The sequence below is a fragment of the Cyprinodon variegatus genome, unplaced genomic scaffold, assembly GCF_000732505.1.
Source record: "Cyprinodon variegatus isolate N-32 unplaced genomic scaffold, C_variegatus-1.0 Scaffold965, whole genome shotgun sequence".
In the NCBI taxonomy this organism is placed as follows: Eukaryota; Metazoa; Chordata; class Actinopteri; order Cyprinodontiformes; family Cyprinodontidae; genus Cyprinodon; species Cyprinodon variegatus.
The window spans coordinates 1-21,496 of record NW_015151418.1 but is presented as its reverse complement, the minus strand read 5'-3'; the positions used below and the strand labels follow the sequence as shown (position 1 = coordinate 21,496).

General features: G+C 38.3%; 1 protein-coding gene and 1 long non-coding RNA gene across 2 annotated transcripts; one reads left to right on the top strand and one right to left on the bottom strand.

The window, feature by feature from the left end:
* The first annotated feature begins 631 nt into the window (after positions 1-631).
* Positions 632-1,308, top strand: LOC107100376. Its single transcript, XR_001482007.1, has 3 exons — positions 632-731; positions 1,014-1,076; positions 1,262-1,308. It is a non-coding gene; the product is annotated as an uncharacterized LOC107100376 (long non-coding RNA).
* A 3,319-nt stretch (positions 1,309-4,627) lies between these two features.
* On the bottom strand, positions 4,628-7,747 carry nsrp1 (nuclear speckle splicing regulatory protein 1). The gene is made up of 7 exons (XM_015398831.1): positions 7,689-7,747; positions 7,090-7,180; positions 6,951-7,007; positions 6,721-6,849; positions 6,407-6,614; positions 5,920-6,022; positions 4,628-5,841 (listed from the first exon to the last, which is right to left on the bottom strand). Exons 1-7 carry the CDS (start codon positions 7,706-7,708, stop codon positions 5,031-5,033), a joined length of 1,419 nt encoding a protein of 472 aa, XP_015254317.1. The 5' UTR covers positions 7,709-7,747; the 3' UTR covers positions 4,628-5,030.
* Between the last annotated feature and the right edge of the window lie 13,749 nt (positions 7,748-21,496).

The following is a 21,496-nucleotide window of genomic DNA, read 5'->3' as shown; positions in this document are numbered from 1 at the left end:
AATGTGTATAATGAAGAAACGGTCTGCAGAGTAAACTTTGAACGCAGGGGATGCGTCGAGGATGTTTCAAACTGTTGTTAAATCAACTGTTTTAACAGCTGACCCAGGCAGAGTGGACAAACAGCACCCCCTGGTGGCTGGTTACTCTTCTCACGTAAAAAAAAAAACAAAACAAACACCTCGCTGCGGCAAACAGGAAGGGGCGGGGATGGTCCGCTGTCCGTCTTAATTTGGAAATGGGAATTATTGCACTCCGGAAGAGGGCGCTAGTGACACATATTTCCTGTACCAGCCAAAAAATAAAAATAAATAAATAAAACGTTTCGTTGCTCGAAAACGTTTCGTTTTCGAGCAACGAAAACATTGGAAACTGAATTCAATTTTCTTTTACAATTAGAATTAACGCGTGTTTTAGAGACAATGAGAACATAAAATGTTAAAACACAAATTTAAAAAAGTTTGAAAAGCTGAAATTTGAACCTAAAAAAACAAGTAGATTTTACATCAGATGTCCTAAATGCAGTTTAAGTATAGAAGGTATGATCTTCAATTATAACAAATAAAATAAAGAAAAGAATATGTTAAAAAAAAGGGGGGGAAGTTGAAATATTACGTCATATTCAAGCGACTGTCACGGTTTATAAAGCTAAACCCCTCCTCGATTCGTTCCTTTCTCTTTCCAGCCGTCCGTACTTCAGGTCTGAGAGTCTGGTGGCCATCTCTGTAACCAGGTTAGACGGTTTATTTTATTTGTGCAATGCACGACTTTCTTTATCTGAATGTGTGTAGCTTAAATAGAGTTACTGTAGCTTAAATAGAGGTGCTGTGTGGTTAATTAGCTGCTAACAATAGCCTTTGGGCAGCCACGTGGTCGATAACCGCGAGGAGGCCTGTTTGAATCTACTGCAGCTGATAAAGCTGAATATTTGATTAGCCAACTGTTAACCATCTGAATAGACGACATCGGTGTTCCTTTAAGGTCTGTTTAATTAAGACTTTTTATCCTTTTTTAGAGACCATGAAGCAACCAGATCTACCAACCCAGTCAGTTCTGGGTGCTGCTGCCCCTCTGGGAGGTAAGTTGCTGCAAAGTTTCCCAGTTTATGTCCACTTTAGTCTGTGATGAAAACTGTGAATAGGAAGTGCCGTCCGATGCGACAACTGACGAGGTTTCTCTCACTGTTCTGAGCCTACAACCTTAGTGAAGTTATATTATATAATTAGTTTGATCAGTTTATTAATAAATTGTTTTCTTTATCAGGCTCTGTGCTTCCTGCAACTTGAAGATGGATTCCAGTTTAAGGCAGGTTAATTTTTTTTTTTTTTTTTTGGTATGAATCTTGTTGCTCTTATGATGAAACTTAAACTATTATAGCTGGAATTACCGGCAGATTGTTCAGTGTTGATCACTAGTTTTCTGAGCAGTAGCTAATTTGATTAAAGTTAACCTTTTTTACAACTTCAGTTTTTTAATGATGCATTTTTTATTTTTAAAGGTGTCCACCTGGTTGTCAACTGATCTGATATCTGATTTCACTCCGGACATGAAACTCAACAAAGTGGATGATGTGAGTATATTCATATATTGAAGCATTAAAGCTCTATGCTGCACCAACAGTAGTACAAACATTTAACTTGAATTTCATTTGGTTTGAAAAGGATTGGATTGGTTTGAAAAGTTTATCCTGTTATGATAGCTTTTCCTTTTTTGTGTGGTCAGTCTTTTAATTCTTGTGTGATCTGTGATGAAAGCCTGGAATAGGAAGTGCCGTCAGATGCGACAACTGACGAAGTTTCTGATCCATTTTTCTGAGTCATTAAAAAAATCTGAAAATTATATGACCAGCAGGACTTCAGGTTTTAACTTTTGAATTCTTTTCTGCAGCTGATCCTGCCTGCATGGATTCTGGCGAAAGGTGATTATCTGATGTAATGAATAATACTGAGATGCATTGTTGTGATGAAAACTAAACTGAATAGCTGGAATTACCGTCAGATTGTACAGTGGTGAATCTTGGTTTTCTGAACATGCAAATTCAGTTAAATCTTGCAGCACTATCTTGCCGGTATTTATTATTCAGACTTTTATTACAACTTTATATTTTTTCTTTTAGGATTGGGGCTTCAGGATTGGTAAGATGTTAATCTAATTAAATCTGATAGTATTGTGCCATGATACTGAAAGAAATATGTGCAATCAGGCCGGCTCTGTCACTGTGAACTGTATTTGGCACATTTATTATAGACTTCTGTCAAAGTGAACAACTTAGAATGACATGCAGAGCATTAAATGATTTGGGTTCTGTGGAATCCATGCATCTAAAATTTAACTGATCTCCCCTTCAGGTTTGAACAAGTGAACTTGGGGTCAGAGAATCATGACTGCACCTCGTGTTGACCTACTTCCAAGAGAATCCAAAAGCTAAATAACTTCTGCTAGCTTTCCGGGGCAGCTGATAATTATTAAGGCATAATTGTTGCTCTGGGTGGGTTCTTTGAGTAAATGGCATGTTGTCACTACAAAAAGGCTGATGCTTGGCGTCATTGTTTCTCTTCTGTGAACCATGCCATAAAGCAAAGGTGATATCTAACTGGCTCAGGGAACAAAACATAGAGATTTTGGGTCCATGGCCTGGAAACTCTCCTGATCTTAATCCCATTGAAAACTTGTGGTCAATCATCAAGAGACGGGTAGACTAACGAAAACCTAGGGATTCTGTCAAAATGCAAGCATTGATTGTGCAAGAATGGACTGCTATCAGTCAAGATTTGGTCCAGAAGTTGAGATCATGCCAGGGAGAATTGTAGAAGTCTTGAAGAGGGGTCAACACTGAAAATATTGACTTGTTGCATTAACTCAAACTGTATTAAAGGCTTTTGTTACTCATGATTGCAATTGTATTTCTGTATGTAATGACAACATGTGACAAACACACATCAAAAATATATTTTCACTGTGTAACTTTTGATCTGTGAGAATAAAAAGCTTTTTTAAATTTCAATTTTGTCTGAGTAATGGTTAAAGAACAAAGGATACCTAGAATATAACCTGAGCCACCAAGAGTGGATCTAGAGGGGTGCATAGCCACATCTAGCCTGTCATTGGTCACTAATGTATCTACTGGGATGTAGCTCACAACTGCATCAAGCTTTCAACACAAATGTGGCAGCCTCACGATTGACTTTTCATTGAGAGAAACGGCCAGTATTGTGGAAAATTTGTTTTTTAAGTCATGCTTCAAAAAGGAATTCTTAGATCCTAGGTGGACGTATGCATGAATAAAACTGATTTAAACATTGTGTTCTGGCAAACAAACACCAGAAACCAGAATCTGCTTGTTCATCGGCTAAAACAAGAGAAATGTAGGGCGTTTAATTCAATTTATGAACATGAACTTAAGCATTTTGATCTAAAATGATGATCCTGCGATGCACTCGAGTTTAAAAGTGAATTGAATGTCAGGGTGACATTTAAAGGTATCAATAAGCTTTCAGGTTTTTTTTTTTTTTATAGCCCTTTTGGTAAATAACTTTTCAAAATTAGTATTAAAAGGTAAGTAACAAACAGCATGATCACTGTTGCTGCTCAATCGCAGCTCTTAAATGGACAAAACATCCAAATAGCAGAAAATAAAAGTAACACCTGTTTTTACTTTATACTGCAGTTAACTGTTGCAATGCTGCCATTCCCTCAGATTAACTGAAATCTGGCATCACAACCTGGTGAGCTTGTTTAGAGTAGTTTACCTCCATGACCTTTAGAAACAATCTACATGCCACCCAGTATGAATATTTAAAGCCTATTCTGTAAAGCATTACTGGACTTTGTACAATTAGAACTCTTTAAATCTGAGCTTCCAGGTGGGTTTGGAGTGAAACTAGACCAAGATGACCTAAAACCCACTGTTGGGCATCTGTAATGCAGTGGGCTTGTTTCTCCAAAAGCTTTCACTGAATGGAGTCAACATTTTTGAAACTGGCAAAAAAAATCAACATTTCATTAGTGTCTAATTCCTGTAGGAAACCTGATGTTTGAGCTGTAGAGTACTTTGAAGGACCAAGAGATTTTACAAAAGCTAAGGTTATGAACAGTATCCTGTGTGCGCTCCAACCTTGTGAAATGTAGGAGACTAGCTGCTGCAAAAAGATTCTAGTGGAAAGTAGTCGCAAGGGTTTTTAGTAGTGCCACCAAGTGATGGTAATGAAGGACCAACTGCACTAGAATGAAAATTTGGATTCTACTAAAAAATTTTTTGTATTCAATAGTGTAAACCACAGTCAATTATCCAACACTAGAAAGTCTGTGTTCAGGAATCCATCTGTAAGCCCTGAAACATTGAGGCGTTTCAGAACTTTTTGACTAAAGTTGGATTTAATCATAACACTAACATACAGGATATCACATGTATGTTTTGCTATGAGCATTCAAAACATTCCTCTGAGTTTATCAGTAAAGATTCCTGCACTTGCGAACCTAAAAGCACGAGGAAATGAATCATCCAGCAAGACAAGACTGCATTAAAACTGATTTAATGAACCTCTTTCACTTCAGAGATCAAATGTAAAGAAACAGTTTCATAACTTCCAACTCATCTATTGAATTGATTTAGAAAGCATCAAAGCATTGTTTATGACAAACATTTAATGAATCTCAGTGTACCACCTAAGAAAGGTCTGGTTTATGAACTGGTGGTGATTTAAATCCAGACATTTACTGAACGTGACCCACTGCATCCCGTCAGCTTGATTTTTGTTTTGACCTGAGAAGTAATGTTCAGTTGGAGTGGATCAACATTCAGGCTGCGAACACATCTGCAACATGTTAGGAAGTTAAATCAATTTATATGTTTGTTTAGATTTTGCTGAAATCTGCAGACTGGATGAGTTCATAATGTGAAGAGCTAAGAACTGACTGAAGAAACCTCTTGTTTATTTTTTTTGTTTTGTTTTTTGTCTGTGAATTATTCTTATCCTACAGAGTCAAAGGTCCAGTGAAACAGAGATGCTTTTCTTTGTTTTATGCATGGAGCTCAGTCCTCTTCCTTTTCGATGTAGCTCTTATTTGCCGAGCGTGCCATCTGCCTGGCCATGTAGCGATCTCGTGCTGAAGTCACAGTCTGTTCCGTGCTGCGCTTTGCAAACTTGTTTGCCTTTTCCTCTGCGTCCACTTTCTCCTCCCCCTCTTTTTTCTGTTTGTCTTCCTTTTCCTTTGAATCCAGCCTGACTAATCTTTCATCATCAGCATCTTTTCCCTCCTTCACTACTGCCTTTTCTTTCTCGGGCTCTTTCCTCTCCGTCTCCTCCTGCTGGTCTTTGTCCTTCCGTCTGTCTTCATCTGAATTCCTCTTCTCTTTCTCACTTTTTTTCTCCTGCTGCCTCTCAGGACTTCTCTCCCTCTTTCCGTGTCTTTCTCTGGGGCTTCTTTCCCGTTTTCCATGCCTCTCTTCCCTCTGTAAATCTCTCCTCCCTCTGCTGCGGTCCTCATCTCTACTTCGATCTCTGTCCCTCTCTTTTTTTCTGTCCCGATCACTTCTTCTGTCTCCATGTCTGTCATCCCTCTCTCTCCCATGGTGTCGATCTCGGTCTCTCACTCTGTCTTTGTGGCTCTTCTTATGTCTGTCTCTTTCCGTTCCCTTCTCCTCTCCACTCTCTGATGAAGGCGACCTCTGCCTGTACTGACGATTCGAATGAGCTGAGCCTCCTCCTGGTTTATTAAATCCAGTCTTTGGCTGGTGGTCCTCCTCAGAGTCGCAGCCTGAGCTGGCAATGTTCTCATTAGATGGAGGGGAGGAGGCGGGTGAGGTCCTCTCAGCTTCCTTTGAAGAATCTGACGGTTGATTTCTGGGGATTAAAAATATACATTAGGTGATAGAAAGATTTGCAAAAGTTCTTAATTTGTCCTCCCAAGTTTAAACCAACTTGTTTGCTGAGCGATCTGGGATCTCCTCCTCTCCAACAGTCTGATTCAGCAGGTGTCGATAGAAGCCGCTCAGGTCCTTCTGCTTCCTCACATCCAGAGCAGCTGAAAAGAAACCATAAAACAATAGATACTTGTTCATAAAATACAAACTATAGGACAGAAGTCTGAAGCAGATGCACTCTGAGTCTGTTTTGAGTTGGAGCTCACTTATTAGGTCTTTCTAGGAGAGTGAGGGGTTATTAGGGGTATTAAGGACAGGGCTAGGTATGTTAGAGCCTTTCCCCCCCCCACAAAAATAAACAAATGATTACTAGACTTTAATAATTGTTTGTAAAATACACATCATTAGAATCTAACCCTTGATATCATTATTTTTAAGTTTCCAGCCATCTTAATTTCAAGATAAACACAATATTAGTTTACAATTCTGTTCTGACAGCAACATGTCACATATTCAGTGCAGAAAGCTGGAGAATACAGACGAACCTTCGATCTCTGCCTGTCGTTTCTCTCTCTCTGCTTCCTCCTTCTGTTCTTCTAGCTTCTTCTTGTAGGCTGATGTAACGTAGGCATCTTTATCTGCAAACTTCTCCCCCTCTGCCTCCCTCTCCTTCTGAATTTTCCGCTCATCTCGCCGCTCTTGCTCTTTCTTTCGATCCTCCACAGCTTTCATTAACTGGTGAATGTATTTAGGCTGTAAAAAAAGAAAAAAAAAAAAGAAAAAGGAGTTCTGCTAGTAAACATTGGTTTTTCCACATAGCTAAATGGTGCAACATGCATCTTGTAATAGCAGAATTTACCCTTTTGTCAGCTCCTTCCAGGACCTTTTTCTTGCTCTCAAGTCTCTGCTTCTGCATGTCATCATAGACTGCATCATAGTCGTAAACTGTGCTGTCCTGTTCCAAGGCCTTCTGCATCTCCAAACGAGTCTTAAGACAAAATGGGTGGGAGGGAAAAATGAAGACCAGAAAAAAGACAAACCACAGAGGAAGGAAGCTTAACAAAGCCAAAAAATGAAATATTATGTCACCTGCTTCATCATCTTCTTTTTGATGGCCTCCTTTTGCAGAGTCTCCCCAACTGTGGTCTAAATGATGACAAATGACACTCAATGTATTTATTTTTTTCTAACATTGGTCAGCGGATTCAAAACTCAACATTTTACTCACTTCATCATCGGAGTCATCTCCAAAAACTGAAGGTTTTGGCAGGATGTTGGTCTTTGAGCCCCCCTTCTTTTGGGGCAAGATAAGCCCATACCTGAAGACAATAAAGCACAACAACCAGGTTCATCTGCTTTAGACATATTTACGTCTCTTTTAAATACAGTATCTCAACACTATAGAGGAGCTAGCACCTTTTTCTCTTTAAGCAAACACTAGTAGGCATCACGTTAAACGTAAACGAAAGAAGAAGGCTCCTAAAAATGGGTGTTTAACCCGCTTTACGTTAAAGTCGGAACCTAAGGTTGCACCCATTTAATACAAGTGTTTGTTATTTAGTGTCAAAGATACGATTAAAGCAATTAAAAACACGCGTTTTTGACAACTGTGGTTACAGTGTGCAATAAATGAAGGCTATCGGTCGGACGCTAGTTAGCATTACGATAACTGCTTTTTAAACGGAGGAAAATCAAAATATGTTAATTAAAATTGTACAGTGAGTCCGGTGTTGTAGAAATATCAGATACGACATGAGTTAGTTTTTGTGAAAACACACAATAAGCATTAACACGTAGTTTAAGACTTGTAGCAGATTTGTTACTTACTGTTTTGTAGGCAGCGCCATCTTTGCCCTGCTGACAGTGTGATCGAGCGCAGCAGATTCGACACATAATTAACGCAAAATTATTTCACTTATCCTGGGGAAAACAAAAAAAATTACTCAAATTACAGAATAGAAATTTAAACAAACAAATAACAAAAAAGGACAGGATTTTTATTTTTTATGTAAACGATATATAGATCTGTCTGATCGTTTCGACGGCTAACAGAATATTTTGTTATTCATTTATTTATTTTTTATCTTTTATGTTTTAAACACAATTACACATCATATAAATGTAGCATCACAAAGCCTTAACAAATTTGACCATGTTCTGTACATGTACTTTGAATTATTATTTATACCACGAGAGGGCGATATTTCACCACTACAGTAAATAACTTACTTGTGTCCAATTTTCACTTTACAGTAGATCCATAATGGTTGCAAAACAAAAATCCTATACAAAAAAATATTAAAAGGCCATCATGGTATTCTAGTTTTTATATATATATATATATATATATATATATATATATATATATATATATATATATATATATATATATATATATATATATAAATAAAACCATGAGAGGCCTAGTCCCTGAGAGGCCTGGCCATGGTGGCTATAGTGCTGGGGTCCCATGTGGCCGTGGGAGATAACCTATGGGCTGTCCCAAGGTTATTCCGGATGAGAGTCCCAGGGTCTGAAGTCTGGGGACGCACCATCCTCCAGTGGGACCTCACAGGGCCAGGGGGCCCAGGCCCCAGGAATAAGACAGTACCTGACCCCACACCTAGAGAAACATCAGCGTGGCAGCAGACACAGGCATCTGTCAATGGCTGGTAGCATAAGGAGAAGATTGTAGGCCCTGCTCATCTTGTAGGCCAAGATGTTCAGTAGGTGAGGCAGAGGAGGCAAACACCCAACCTGAAAAGTAGACAGAAACAACTCAAAATTCATACATTCACACAATTCCACCTCATACAGACATGTACAAGCACTCAACAGGAACTCACACAGAGGCAGACACTAACATATTCTTAGACTCCCCATACATACACTATCCTCTTGTGTCTGAGGGCCAATTCCTCTAGGGAGAACAGGCCCACAGACCCAGGAGGAGATCCCCAGACCTCCCAGTGTGGAAAGGGGGCAAGCTCTTTCTGTGTCCCAGAAACAGCCTCAACCACCCCCATGCCCACCCCGCAAATATGGCACGCCTGTAAACCAAGCCCAGGTGCCAGACACCCCCAAAGTACCCCCATGTTCTTCTACTCAATTGCAGGCCTAGGCTTGACTACTGTGTATTTAAAACCGGGGTAAGTGAGGGTACATGCACCCAAACCTGACCTAAGACCTCCGGCTAATACGACTCCCAACAACCACACACACACCTGCACACACATTCCTCATACAAAAGGGACCGAGCACATTGCTTAACCACAGAGAGCCCAAACCCCCTGCCAAGTAGAAGCATCCCACCCACAGGCAGCTTTAGGCGACCACATCCATTCCTAGAGTCTGTATGATATTTTCTCTTTGGACATATTAGAGGTTCAAACTAAGTCTAACAGTAAAAGTATATATCAGATAAATAGAGTTATTTTAGGTTGGATTTTAAGTAGTGGAATTAAAGAGTTGATTCTTACAATCCTCCTGAATCTAATTAAGTTAAGCGAGTTAAGATGCCCACAGGTCTTACTAATAATCCATGCAGTCGAAGCTTTTGGTGATTGTTTTTGATCATATGACATAAAAAGCATTATTTAAATACAATGTTTTATATGAAATATGAGGCTGGTAACCTTTCAGTGAACCATTGCAATTACTACAGATTATTTTACCTTTGTGACTGCAGTTGATTAGATTCAGCATTTGTCACTTCACCTGGGGACAGAAACTTTACTCATTTTCACTGCTCTTGTCTTGCTCAAACCTGTAGTAAGCCATAATGTCGGAACAGATCACAGAGCACACGGCTCACCTGTGATTAAAACTGTGGTTTCATATTCCCACAGCTTCCTCTGAATGAGTCTAAATCCAAAGACTATTATCTCTGTCGTAATCTGCATCTCATCTCCTCTCCGCGCTCACTGCTAATCCCCATAGTACAGCCAAAGCAGCCTGACACATGAATGAAAGGAGCTGCAATAGAAGGAGCTCAATTCTGAGTGTGGCAGGCAGACAGAGGGAAGATTTCAAACAAAGTGATTAAAAAAGTTTCATAAATTCATCATCATGCTTTTGGATGACACATAGAAAAGAACCACCGACAACCAGGAAATGATGCGAATGGCTTGAATTTTTGTTTCAGATTGGCTCCAGAGTTGTGATTAATCACTTCAATCTGTGATATTTTTGGTATTTCTGTCTGTCATCAAAAGAAACCAGTCTGTACACACTTTGGTTCCTGTCTTGATAACACATAAGAGTGTTTGTTACACATGGTTTCTGCTATCATCAATCTGTGCAAGGCCTCGGGCGATGAAGATAACACTGCAGCAGTACAGGTTTAGACAGGCAGGCTTCATCACCACAGTTCAGAAATGCAACCGGATACCCTATTGCCAACTCACAGAGCTTTGTGTATGCAAATAAAAGAATATATAATATAGAAACTCTTTGGAATAAAACCCTTTCTTCTAGTTAGAACAATTATTATTAGTATGAAAAAGCACACTATTGTGAAATTTGTTTTCATAAACATTTCCAACCACTTATGTGGCTTTAAAATGGGATTTACTTATAAAACAGCAGCATTTGTGATGAAAAGAGAAGATAAGAGAGAAAAGTTCAGATTTTTAGTAAGGATTAAGTCAAAATCCCATCTTTTCTTCATTTTATTTGTTTTTGCAGCTTATTATCTTGATGGAGCTGTTTTGAACTTTATTCTCAATATTTTCAGAGCTATTTTCTAATTATCCTATACTTTTTTGATCAAAAAACATAATTAATAAATACTTCTTTATTTTGTATGAGGTATGCAAGAATTCCCTACATTTAAATATTGGCGGGTACGGGTATTTAGTATGGAATTTTCATGTTTTCCCATCAATAAATAAAGGTTGTCAGGTTATGTTCCGCCTTTAAAAACATTCATTAAAAAATATAATAGCAGGCTGCTTTATTTACATCCGGCACTCAGAGGGTTAATCCAGATTGACAAGCCAGAGATAGCTGCGCATGCGCAGCTGAACCTGACAGAGGAAACAGCCGGGGAGTAGTCAAACTGTCCACGACCAGAGAGAAAGGATAGGGAAAAAAAACCCCCAGAGAGGGCCAAATAACTCGATTTTAAGGGAAGTTCTCCCATCTCAGGACAGCTATGCTCGTCTCGTCGCCATCGCTTCCTCACAGGTGTCCGCTTCCCGGTCGCTGAATGGCGCTGGTTACCGTGCAGCGTTCACCGACCCCCAGCACCAGCTCCAGCCCCTGCGTTTCGGTGAGATACGCTCTCATTTTTGCTCTTTTTTCCCCCTAAATTAACCTTTTCCTCATCTATTGCATCCACCGCTGTATAAACCCACATCTTATTTAACGTCAACGGTCACCCGGAGATCCGTTGTCTTTTTTTTAAACGGCCGCTGACTGGAAAGCTTTGCCTTTGTGCCCGCGCGTGCGCATGCGTGAAGTCTAGCACATCATTTTTCAGTAATAACTCACTGCAAAGTTAACCTGCTTATTTTTTAAATCTATTTTTCTCTTTTATGCGTCTAATTTCACCACTTTATTACCTTACTAAAATATTCTATATTTTAACGATGTTCCTTAAAATGGTTCCTGTATGTACATTTCCACCGTGTTCAAATGCCTCATCTAAAACACAAAGTTCCTCTATTTTATGCGCATTGTGTGTTTTTGGGGGGTTATTCGAGAAGAAACAAAATACAATGAGAATTTTTGTTTCCTTCTAAAGGAGTTTGGGGGGCTTTCCTTTGTTTAAGGGCAAATATGGACGTGTGTATCTATGTCTTTGCATGTCTGTCACCTCGCTAGACTCTCTCTGCATAGTTTCCTGTCTTCCTGTCTGTGCTTGTGTGTTAGGATGTTGTGAAGGTAGGATTCCCCCCCATCATGCCAAGCAGAGTTCCAGCTGTTTTTCCCTTCCTAATCATAGGTCCAAAGAAGCAGGAACCGCATTCAGAAAATCCAAAATAGAGAGGAAGTTATCTACAGGAAAACATGAAATCAAGCTTGTGTGCACACTTCCTGTGTAGTTGCTTTTCTGTTTAGGCAGCCATGTTTACTTTTATTTAACCAGTATGTTCTTGCTTTAAACTTCAGCCATCAAAAGCGTAAACATTTTTAGGGTTGACAGCCTTGCAGTGAGTTTTGTTGCATCACCCCTATGCCTGAGCCAGTTGTTGGTATAAAGGTATTCCAAGGTTTTAGATACCTGCACTTCTGAAAACCCACAATTGTTATTTGGTATTTTTATTGCAGCATTATAATGAATGCGATTTGCATTAAATCTATTTTGAATGAGCGGCAGCTGTGTTTTTAGAATATAAAGTGTTTAAACATGGGTCAGTTTCTTATTTTGTCATCAACCAAAATATGAAAATACTGGCTTTAAACTAGTGTTGCACCAATACAGATATCATCATGGGGCAGGGCCCTGATCCTGCACTAAAATGGTGGTGTTCGTATTGGTGACTACCAACAAATAGGGCACTGATACCATTTTGAGAGCCAAAAGTTTATTCAAGTATTGTCACCCATTCCAGATAGACAATAAAAAGTTCTACTGGATTCACTTTGTATTAGTCTTTTTTCAAGTTCACACTGCTGCCCTTGATGCTTAATGCAGATTTTTTTGTGAAATCCGATTTATTTGCGTTGCTGTTTACATTTCCAAATATATGCGACTTGTTTGTAATCTCCTGTTTGAATTGTATTCATACAACCTAAGTGTCCCACATGCGCAGTAGAGGATGCAATGACGTCACAAGCAAGCGTGCGTGCTCTGTGTTTACAGAAGTAAACATTGAGTAAAGATCACTATGTTTACGGAAGTAAAAACTCAATCTTTCCAAGATGGTTAAACGTAAATACTACTCTCCGCATCATCGTCCACCATTGTTGTTGTTTTTCTTGCCACTTCTGCGTAGCAAGAAGTAGAAGAGTGATCCCTGTCTGGTATTAATGACATTTAGGTCAGATGGATGCGACCTGGCTCTTCAGACACAGGTCGCATTTGAAAATATCAGATTCGTATCAGATTCAGGACCACATAGCCAAGCGGCCTGCGTCGTATTGGAAAAAATTGGATCTGTGTTGTTCAGACTGTCATAAAAAGATCAGATCCAGGTCGCATATAGGCAAAAAAAAAATCTGATTTGGGTCACTTCAGGCTGTGGTGTGAACGTAGCCAAGTGTAGGCCGCAGCTTGACAAAGCCATGGTAGCCATTATTTTACATCCAAGTTGTATGCAGTTCTTCATATATATACACACACACACACACACACACACATCAATTTCAAACAGATAGTATCGGTCGATACTGCACATGCAGGTATCAGGTATCGGTATCGGGGCCAAAAAAAATGGCATCGGCGTAACACTACTTAAAACCACAAACAGTCAAACATTTGTCTCTTTGGTGAATTGCCAGAGAAAGTGCTGGAATGTTTGGAGTGATTCAAAGACTAAGAGTAACTAATAAATTCCCCTTTCTTACCTGTTGCTGCACACTGCTCGTCAGCTGGCCGAATTTAGACTGTAACACTTTTCCATTTCTGATATGAAAGACAAATTAGGCTATTTTATTTCTTCTCCAGTCAAAATAAGATATACTTAGGCACAATTATGTATAGATTTATTAACCAACTCCTAACTTAGTTCCTCAGCTACAGCGTGCATGTTTGCAATGCAGCCCAGTTGAGACTAGATCACCAAGCTGATATCCCATCAGCTTAACCAGTGTCAGCTTGCTGTATTAAAACCGTAGAAGAAGAAACAGGATTCATGATGAGCAAAGGCTAAAAATATCAGCCCAAGTTATGTGTTTTTCTACATTTTCATTAAACTAAAAGTGTATTAAAGTGCATGGTGTGACTTGATCTGAAAATAAATCAGATTTTTATTTTTTTAGTAATTAAGGAAAATTATCCATTTTTAATCTCTAGGTAGTTTTTTTTTTCATATCTGCATTGAGCACTGCTTAGATTAGCAAGTATTTGTTTTTAGTCTTTTCCTAAATCTGTGTTTTAAGTTAAAGTAAGTAAATGTTACGTTTATAAAACCTATAATCTTTCTGTTTGGAATAAACACAGATCACCTCTCTATTGTTTAGACTCAGTTATTCCTGCAGGGAGGCTAGTGCCTATCTCCGGCTGAGTATCAGGGTACATCCTTGCAAGGTTGGCAGTTCAGTCACGGGGCATGAGACAGGAAAAGCAACCTATGCATGCAACTCACACTTAATGGCTATTTGGAGAGGCCAGTTAACCAAACAGTCAGGTTTTTAGACTGTGGGAGGAAGCTGGAGTACCAGAGGAAAAGCCCTGGAGGAGAGCATGCAAAAACAGCCCAGGCTGGGATTTGAACCCGGGACCTTGTGGCTGCAAGGCAACAGTGATAACTATCACATGCTGTTACATCAGAACTTTGTAATTCTTTCTTTTAACATTGACCCAAGCCCTTGCAGCAAGAAAAAAAAAGATGCTTTAAGTGTTGCAGGATAATAGTTTCTCTACAAGTGAAGCCAATCATAATGTAACTGTTCTCCCAGTGCTCTGTCCCTGACTGTAAAGCTGAAGGGAAGTTACTTTTTCACACAAAAAGAATGTCAGAATCTGAGTATCATGGCCTTGAAAACTGACCCAGTGCCTTTCACCTTTTGTATTCTGTGAGGAAAACAGGTTCTATGAGTAGGCATTATGATAAGCATCTTGCTGTGTGCACACACATTTTTGTCTGGTTTGTTATGCAGCTCAACTTAAAACCTTTAACAGTGCAGATGAGTGAGTGTTACATCCTTCTTCAGTTGGGCTAATTAATGGCAACAAATTCAAGTTTTGTTTTAAGTAGATAAAGGTTAGCTTTTTGGTCAGTTTGTCATCATTATGAAAGGGGGGAAAGCTGCTGAAATAACGGGGTAAAGGCTAGCGAAGAGCTGTCAGGCGGAAATATGCTGTTAACTTGTGACCTGTGTTCGCACACTGCAATAACAAGTTGCACAGATGCATGTCTTGCTTCCCGTATTTGAATTCATGTGATGTGTGCGTGTCTTGTATGAAGCGTTTCATGAATTTCCAATTAGCTGTTGGCCTTCAATATTTTTTTCCATTCCTCTTTGTAACATTTCTTTGACTGTTGTTAGTGGAAATGCGCACACGCTAAAGCCATCCTTTGGCCCCAGATGAATAAGCTTTTGTTATTTTTCTTGAGAAAGCGGTTAAAATGGGATTTTGCACATGTGCATACATTTGTACTCGGTTCCTGCTGCCCCCTTTTTGCTCAGGCTTTACATTTCCATTGACCTTGGAAAATTCTCCTATTTTCATATATGCAAAAACTCTATTTTCTTTTCCAAACAGAGTTCAGGTGCGGTAGCCCATCAAATTTCTGCATAAAAGAACTGAGATTCATCTTTGAATGTGAAATCACTGTCTACCCCCCCTTTGCTATAAAATTATCTGAACCACATTTATACTTTAATTAATTTGTGTTTATTGCAGATCAAGATCTATTTTTAGTAGTCTTTAAAAAGTTATAACCGGCTGTAGTTAAATAAGCAATACTAAAATATTGTCACCAAAGATAATTTAATCTGTTCTTTATGAATTCCTTTTTTGTAGTTTCGGGCTCTGTTGCTCTTCTATTTGTTTAGAGAAAAAAAAATGTGACGCAGCATCTGACTGGCTAAATCACGTTATAGGACTCATTTTCACAGCTGCTCCTCGTTTGCTTTAGGCCTCCATCGATGCTGTGGGTTTATTTGTACTGCATCCTGGGCTGCTTTGTTTGACAGTCCACAATAGAAACCTGCTTTGGCTACTTTGGCTGAAAGAGGAGCTGAAGGCATCGACATGTTGTTAAAACTGCCAGAAATTATTAGTTTGGCACAATTCATTTAAAATTCTTTCAGCAATATCCAGACCAAAATCATCTATTTTTTAACCCTTACATAGTGAATGCATCACGGCCATGCCTGCAATCTGCTTAATTGAATCAGCAAACAATGCTTGTACTTTCCTCCTGGTTTCAGTCATCTTTTTTGTCTGTGCTCCTTGTTCCCTACAGTCGTCCTCCTATCCACCCCTGCCTTTGTAAAGCCGGTGATGTTTTAGTAATGCAGTTAAGGCTAGTTAGAGTAAACAAGATAAGTACCCGGCATTACAAGATAAGTGCCAAGTGTTTATCTGCTGCCAAGCCCTGGCTTTTTCATTTAACAAGGCTTTATATTACGTTTATTTACTCTTTGCCTTTCTCCATCTCCCTGTTTGTTGGTGTTGTGTGTGTGTGTGTGTGTGTGTGTGTGTGTGTGTGTGTATGTATGTGTGTGTGTGTGTGTGAATGCATTATTTTCTGACCAGCCACGCCTTAAAAAACAGAATGAGATCATTTTCCTGGCGGGTGTGTAAATTGATTTGGAGCTGAACTCTGCCCCCTGCTCCTGGCTCTACTGGGCAGCACTTCATACGGCATTAGATGCAATTTGTAGTTTTATTCTCTTTAAGCAACTCCTTTCTGTGTTTGTGAAAGTTGGAGTTCCTCTTTTTTTAACCATCATGAAACAGGTGGCTTTAGTTTCTTTTTCATGTTCGAGTACAGTTTTTAGTATAGAATGAGTTTAACTGTGTAAAAGCAAAACAGTAGTTTCATTATTCTCTTTACCGTTCACTTGCATGGTGTTGATTTTGAACAATAAATAAGCTTTTATATTAATACATATAAATATAACAATAATATAAACATTAAATGTTTCATTTTAAACTATGTGTGAATGTTGATGTTTTGTTCTACTCTAAGTTGATAATAAAGTACTGACATAATGCAGAATAATAATAATAATAATACATAATAATAATTATTTAGGAAATCGTTTCCTATCTTTCTTTTTTTCTGTTGCTAAAAATATGATTCATCAAAGGAATTATAGTTATTTGCCAAACATCTTTTGATTTGCCTTATCAACATGTAAGTTCACCTACTGATGTCACATTTTCTTTAATTTTTTTCTTTAAGAAAATCTTCTTATAAATAAAAAGTATTCCTGGCCTAGTTTTTTCTGTTTGTTCTGTGGAACCCTCTCAGGGTTTCAAACGGAACCTGAAGTTTTACATTTAGATCTGTTTAAATCCCAGCCACAACTCCCTTGTATGTTGTTTTGCAGGACAACTAATACCTTTCAGACCTCAAACCATGCTTTAGAAAAACTGTATCTGGTGCAAGATAATCCTTCCAGAAGTTGATAAACTGTGTTATACATTTCAAAGTGGGTCTAATCTACACTAGAGATGCGTCGATCTGATCCAATCAGAATATCTGTTTTGGTCTCAAAATTGAAGACAATTCTAGATCCATTACTGGTGACAACGGGCCTGATGTGTTCAGGTTGTTTTTATCGTTAAATTAAGTTTGGTTAAAAATCTCTTGAACATTAGAAAGGATTACCAATTTATTGGCATCTTTCTTTGATTTAGTAAACACAGTCAATTTGAACTCTTACAGTTCGTTTTTTATTATCAGGATAGTATTTATCCTCCTGACAGTGTTTTATGACTTCCTTTTCTGGCCTTATGCTAATCTCAAGTTGCCTTTTGGAAAACATCGCAATTTGTAGCATAGAACATTGTCACAGGCTGTTACAAAATTACACTAATGGTGTCAGCATTAAATCAAATAGAGGTCTGGTATCTGAAAAGTATCAGGATCTCCAGATTTCCGTGGCTGTTTCGCAATATGCGTTCTTGAGCATTCTCGGGAATTGAGAAACAGCCCATATTCAAGTATCTGAAATGAAAAAATGTGTATCTGTGTATCCTTAACCTATATTGGTTTAAACGATGCAAAAAGAAGAATCAGTCCTTCTAATACAATCGTGAATTTAGAGGAGAAAAGGCTGGACTGGAGCTTTACAATATTAGGAAAACATAAACCTGTTATCTTGTTACATATTATAGTGGCACAAAAAAACAAATAAAACCCTTTTATTCTCTTTATATACCATCTTCCATCATCATAATGATGCCACCGCTTCTCTTTAGGTTGAGCATGTTTAATAAATAAAACTGTTCTGAATATATATTCTTATTAAACATACACTTTATTTATGCTGTTGCACTATAGATTTAAAATGTAACATAAACTGCATTATGTTTTTCTTCCCAGGAGTCCGGTAGTGGGGAGGATGATCGACGCTCTCAGCCGAGGAGGTAATATTTTCTCTGTTTTTGTAATGTTTGTGTATGGATTATGATTATTATGTCCTAAATCCAATTTAATAAGGGTTTTTTTTTCTACCCCTGAAACTTGGATGAAAAGAGCACAGGTCTTATGTTTTCCTAGTGCTGGAGAGAGAGCGTCTTTATCTATGGCTCTGATGTGACGTAAAAGCTCTTGGTGCTGTTGTCACGTCTCAGTCCACTGTTGCCCCTCACTGCTTACAAAGCTGGAGAGCTGGTTAACCCGGTTCTACTTGAATACAAACATTGCTGCTTTTGACCTACCGGTCATAAACAATGGAATCATTGCCTAATGTGATAAACTGTTGTACATGATTTCAGCGTGCTCCCTCATTCAGCCGTTAGGTTTGTCACTTTAATTGCACATCCCAGTGCCAGATGATGACTGGTGTTTTGCTTTCTGTCCTTTAGAGGGCAGCAGCGCCTGTTGTGGGTCAGGGAAGCTGCCCTGCTGATTCTGGGATAGACTGGTAACCACTCCCAAACTCAGAACATTTGTGTATCCGTCTGGTCATCCCTCTGAGATAAATGAGTGGTTCTGTTTGTTCAGCTGGGAGGGAAACCTTTGCCTGCACACATAGGCTGATTATCAGTCTGTTTACACAATTAAAGGTACATGATGATCGGATGTCATATTTTCTTTGAATAGTTTAGTTGAATAGTTCTGCCACAAAATCAAATGCTATGAATGTGAAGATTAGTATTCAAATAATGGAGCATTTAGTCCCTTTTTTTTTGGCGGCATCATGTTTCAGTTCTATATGAATAAACTTTCCGTCCTTTTAATATTTAGTTGATCACATTCACTCTTTTTACTGCTACTGGTAGCATCAAAGGACTTTTATCCTGCTATGTCTTGGTTACTAAAAACAAACAAACTGTAAAATCGGATTTATTTTGTGATCCGGCAAAATCTGTCTATTTTTATTTCTGTCAATAAAACTGCTTTAATTTACACCCTATATAACAGGCATCCCCAAAGTCGGTCCTCGAGGGCCGCTGTCCTGCAGTTTTTAGAGGTTTCCCTGATTTAGCACAGCTGATTATGATGATTGCAGTTTAGAAAAAGCCTGTTAATCAGCTTTAAATTAAAATAAGCTGTTCTGAGGCAAGGAAAACTCTAAAATCTGCAGGACAGCGGCCCTCGAGGACCAACTTTGTGGATGTCTGCTATATAACATTCACATATAATGGATACTGACGCTGTCCTGCACCTGTTCTCATACCCCTGTGTTGCTTTAAATCAAAACCCACTTCAATAACCATTTAATATCCATTAATTTCTCTTCTTGAATATTAAAGTTTTTCACAAAGATTTTTTCACAAATAATTAATAAATCTATTATATATCGATGAGGAATGCTTCTAATGGATAGTATTATTGATGGTGTAAACACTAACAATTACTGTTGCTATAAATGTTCTACAGTTGAAGGCTCTTGAAAGAGGCCTCATGAATAAATCAAGTCTTAACTGACTATAAGTAAAAGAGCATTAAATGCTGAAGGGTTCTAATGATCAGCACACACTTATCTGACACAGTTTGTTTTGCTGCATGTTTGAGGATGACCATTAAACAGACATATTTGCCATAATACAGTGTTTTTTGGGGGGATGCTGCATGCAGGTATATTCTAACATGCTTTAATCAATTTAATTTCTGGGAATATCTTTTTGTATGTTTTTAAACTAACTTTGCCCTTCCTCTCTTCCATTGGGTTTTCTAACACTAAACTGACCAGGTTGCTGTTGTTTTGATGGTAAAGAATCCCATACAGCCTGTATTCTAATTAGAGTGCTGTCCCAACTTTTCTGCAGCGTTCATTTATACCGGTAGCTCATAATAGAAACCTTTGTCCACCTCGGGGGACGTTTGTTTTGACTTGGAGAACTACTGTAGCCAGAAGTTATATCTGGTGGAAAACCTGAGCATTATCCTTTCTACCCCAAGCTGAACAAAGACTTTATAAGATTCTCCAACTGTCACCAAAACAATGGAATTACAGTCATTTAGCGAGACAAAAGTCGAAGTTTCCACTTATAACATTGTGCAAAACAAAGTCTTTAACCCCAAACCTTTATGTTTTGGTGTAACAGAGTGTTTTTTTTTTTTATAAATAACTTTTCTAGATAAAGATTTTATTTTAGTACACATTGCTTTTTGTTGCTCACAGTGCTCTCATAATACCGCTCCATACTGGGTCTGAAAAAGTATAGAATATACTTTTAGAGGCGTTCAGATAGGATAGTATGGAAAGAAAATGAAAATGGAGTTTGTTAGAAAAAAATATATAAACTTCCAGGGTTATCTTCATGTTTTTAACCTTTTTAAAGAGGAATACTGGATTTAAGTAAAAACTTCTTGAGATATCATTTGTATTTTTATATACTAAGAACAAACAGTCATGATTCAGGTGAATGTTTGAGAATTACATAGGTTTTTAGAAAATATTAAATTTGAGCCCCCGAGCTTCATTTCTTTTGGATAACTCTTCAAAAAACAAACAAAAAAACAAAAACATCTTAGCTGCTTTTATTTTACACATACTCTTTAAAATTCTAAAATGATGAAATGGATTAGGACAAACTCTAGATTTAGAAAAACAGCTGCATTTTTAACATGGCTTACAGCCAATAAAAATGAAAGTGTATATTTTAAGAAGTTAAAAGGTTCTCCAGTCAAAAGATTCACTCCCAGCAGGTTGTTAAACTTGTATAAAGTATTCTATTATAGATAACTTGACACTAACCATGCCATATTAGCTTTAACATTGCTTCATCTGCAATGTTGTTGGTTTTTCCCTAGACCTTCTGCTCCAAAAAACTTTAAAAATTCCCCAAAAAACAAAAAAAAATTTAAAACACAACCCCCCAGTTGCACCCCTGCTTGTTCTCCCCCTACTTCTTTAACCAATGCATTTTCTTATTTTTATCTTTCTATGTTGAAATTAGTCCACAAATCATCTCCTTTGCTTCTTCCCTGTTGGCCAGTTTTATTTACCCTAAACTCACATTTGGTCTCAAGAGGTGTAGTCAGATTTCCCATTGAAGAGCTGAATTTTCCTGAATGAAAATGAAATCTGTTCATTGTTCCTTGTGTTGTGCTTGCAGAATGGTTGTAGACCAACTCTGTTATTTCTTGACATTTTTCACCATTTGCTCCTTTTTTCCCTCCACCCCAGTATACAGCGTAATATAAAAGTGTGTGTGTATATATTTTGCAGAGGTCCAGATAGTGTTGCACCGATACCGATACGAGTATCGGACGGGGCCCCGATACTGCCCTAAAATGGTGGTATCGGTATCGGCGAGTACCAACAAATAGGGCACCGATACCATTTTGAGAGCCATAAGTTTATTCAACTATTGTCACCCATTCCTGGCAGGCAAT

Coding starts and splice junctions, on each gene's coding strand:
- nsrp1 (XM_015398831.1), bottom strand. CDS start 7,708: ATGGCGCTGCCTACAAAACA. Junction 6,615..6,720: donor TGGAAGGAGCTGACAAAAGG/GTAAATTCTGCT, acceptor CTTTTTTTACAG/CCTAAATACATTCACCAGTT. Junction 5,842..5,919: donor CCAGATCGCTCAGCAAACAA/GTTGGTTTAAAC, acceptor TTTAATCCCCAG/AAATCAACCGTCAGATTCTT.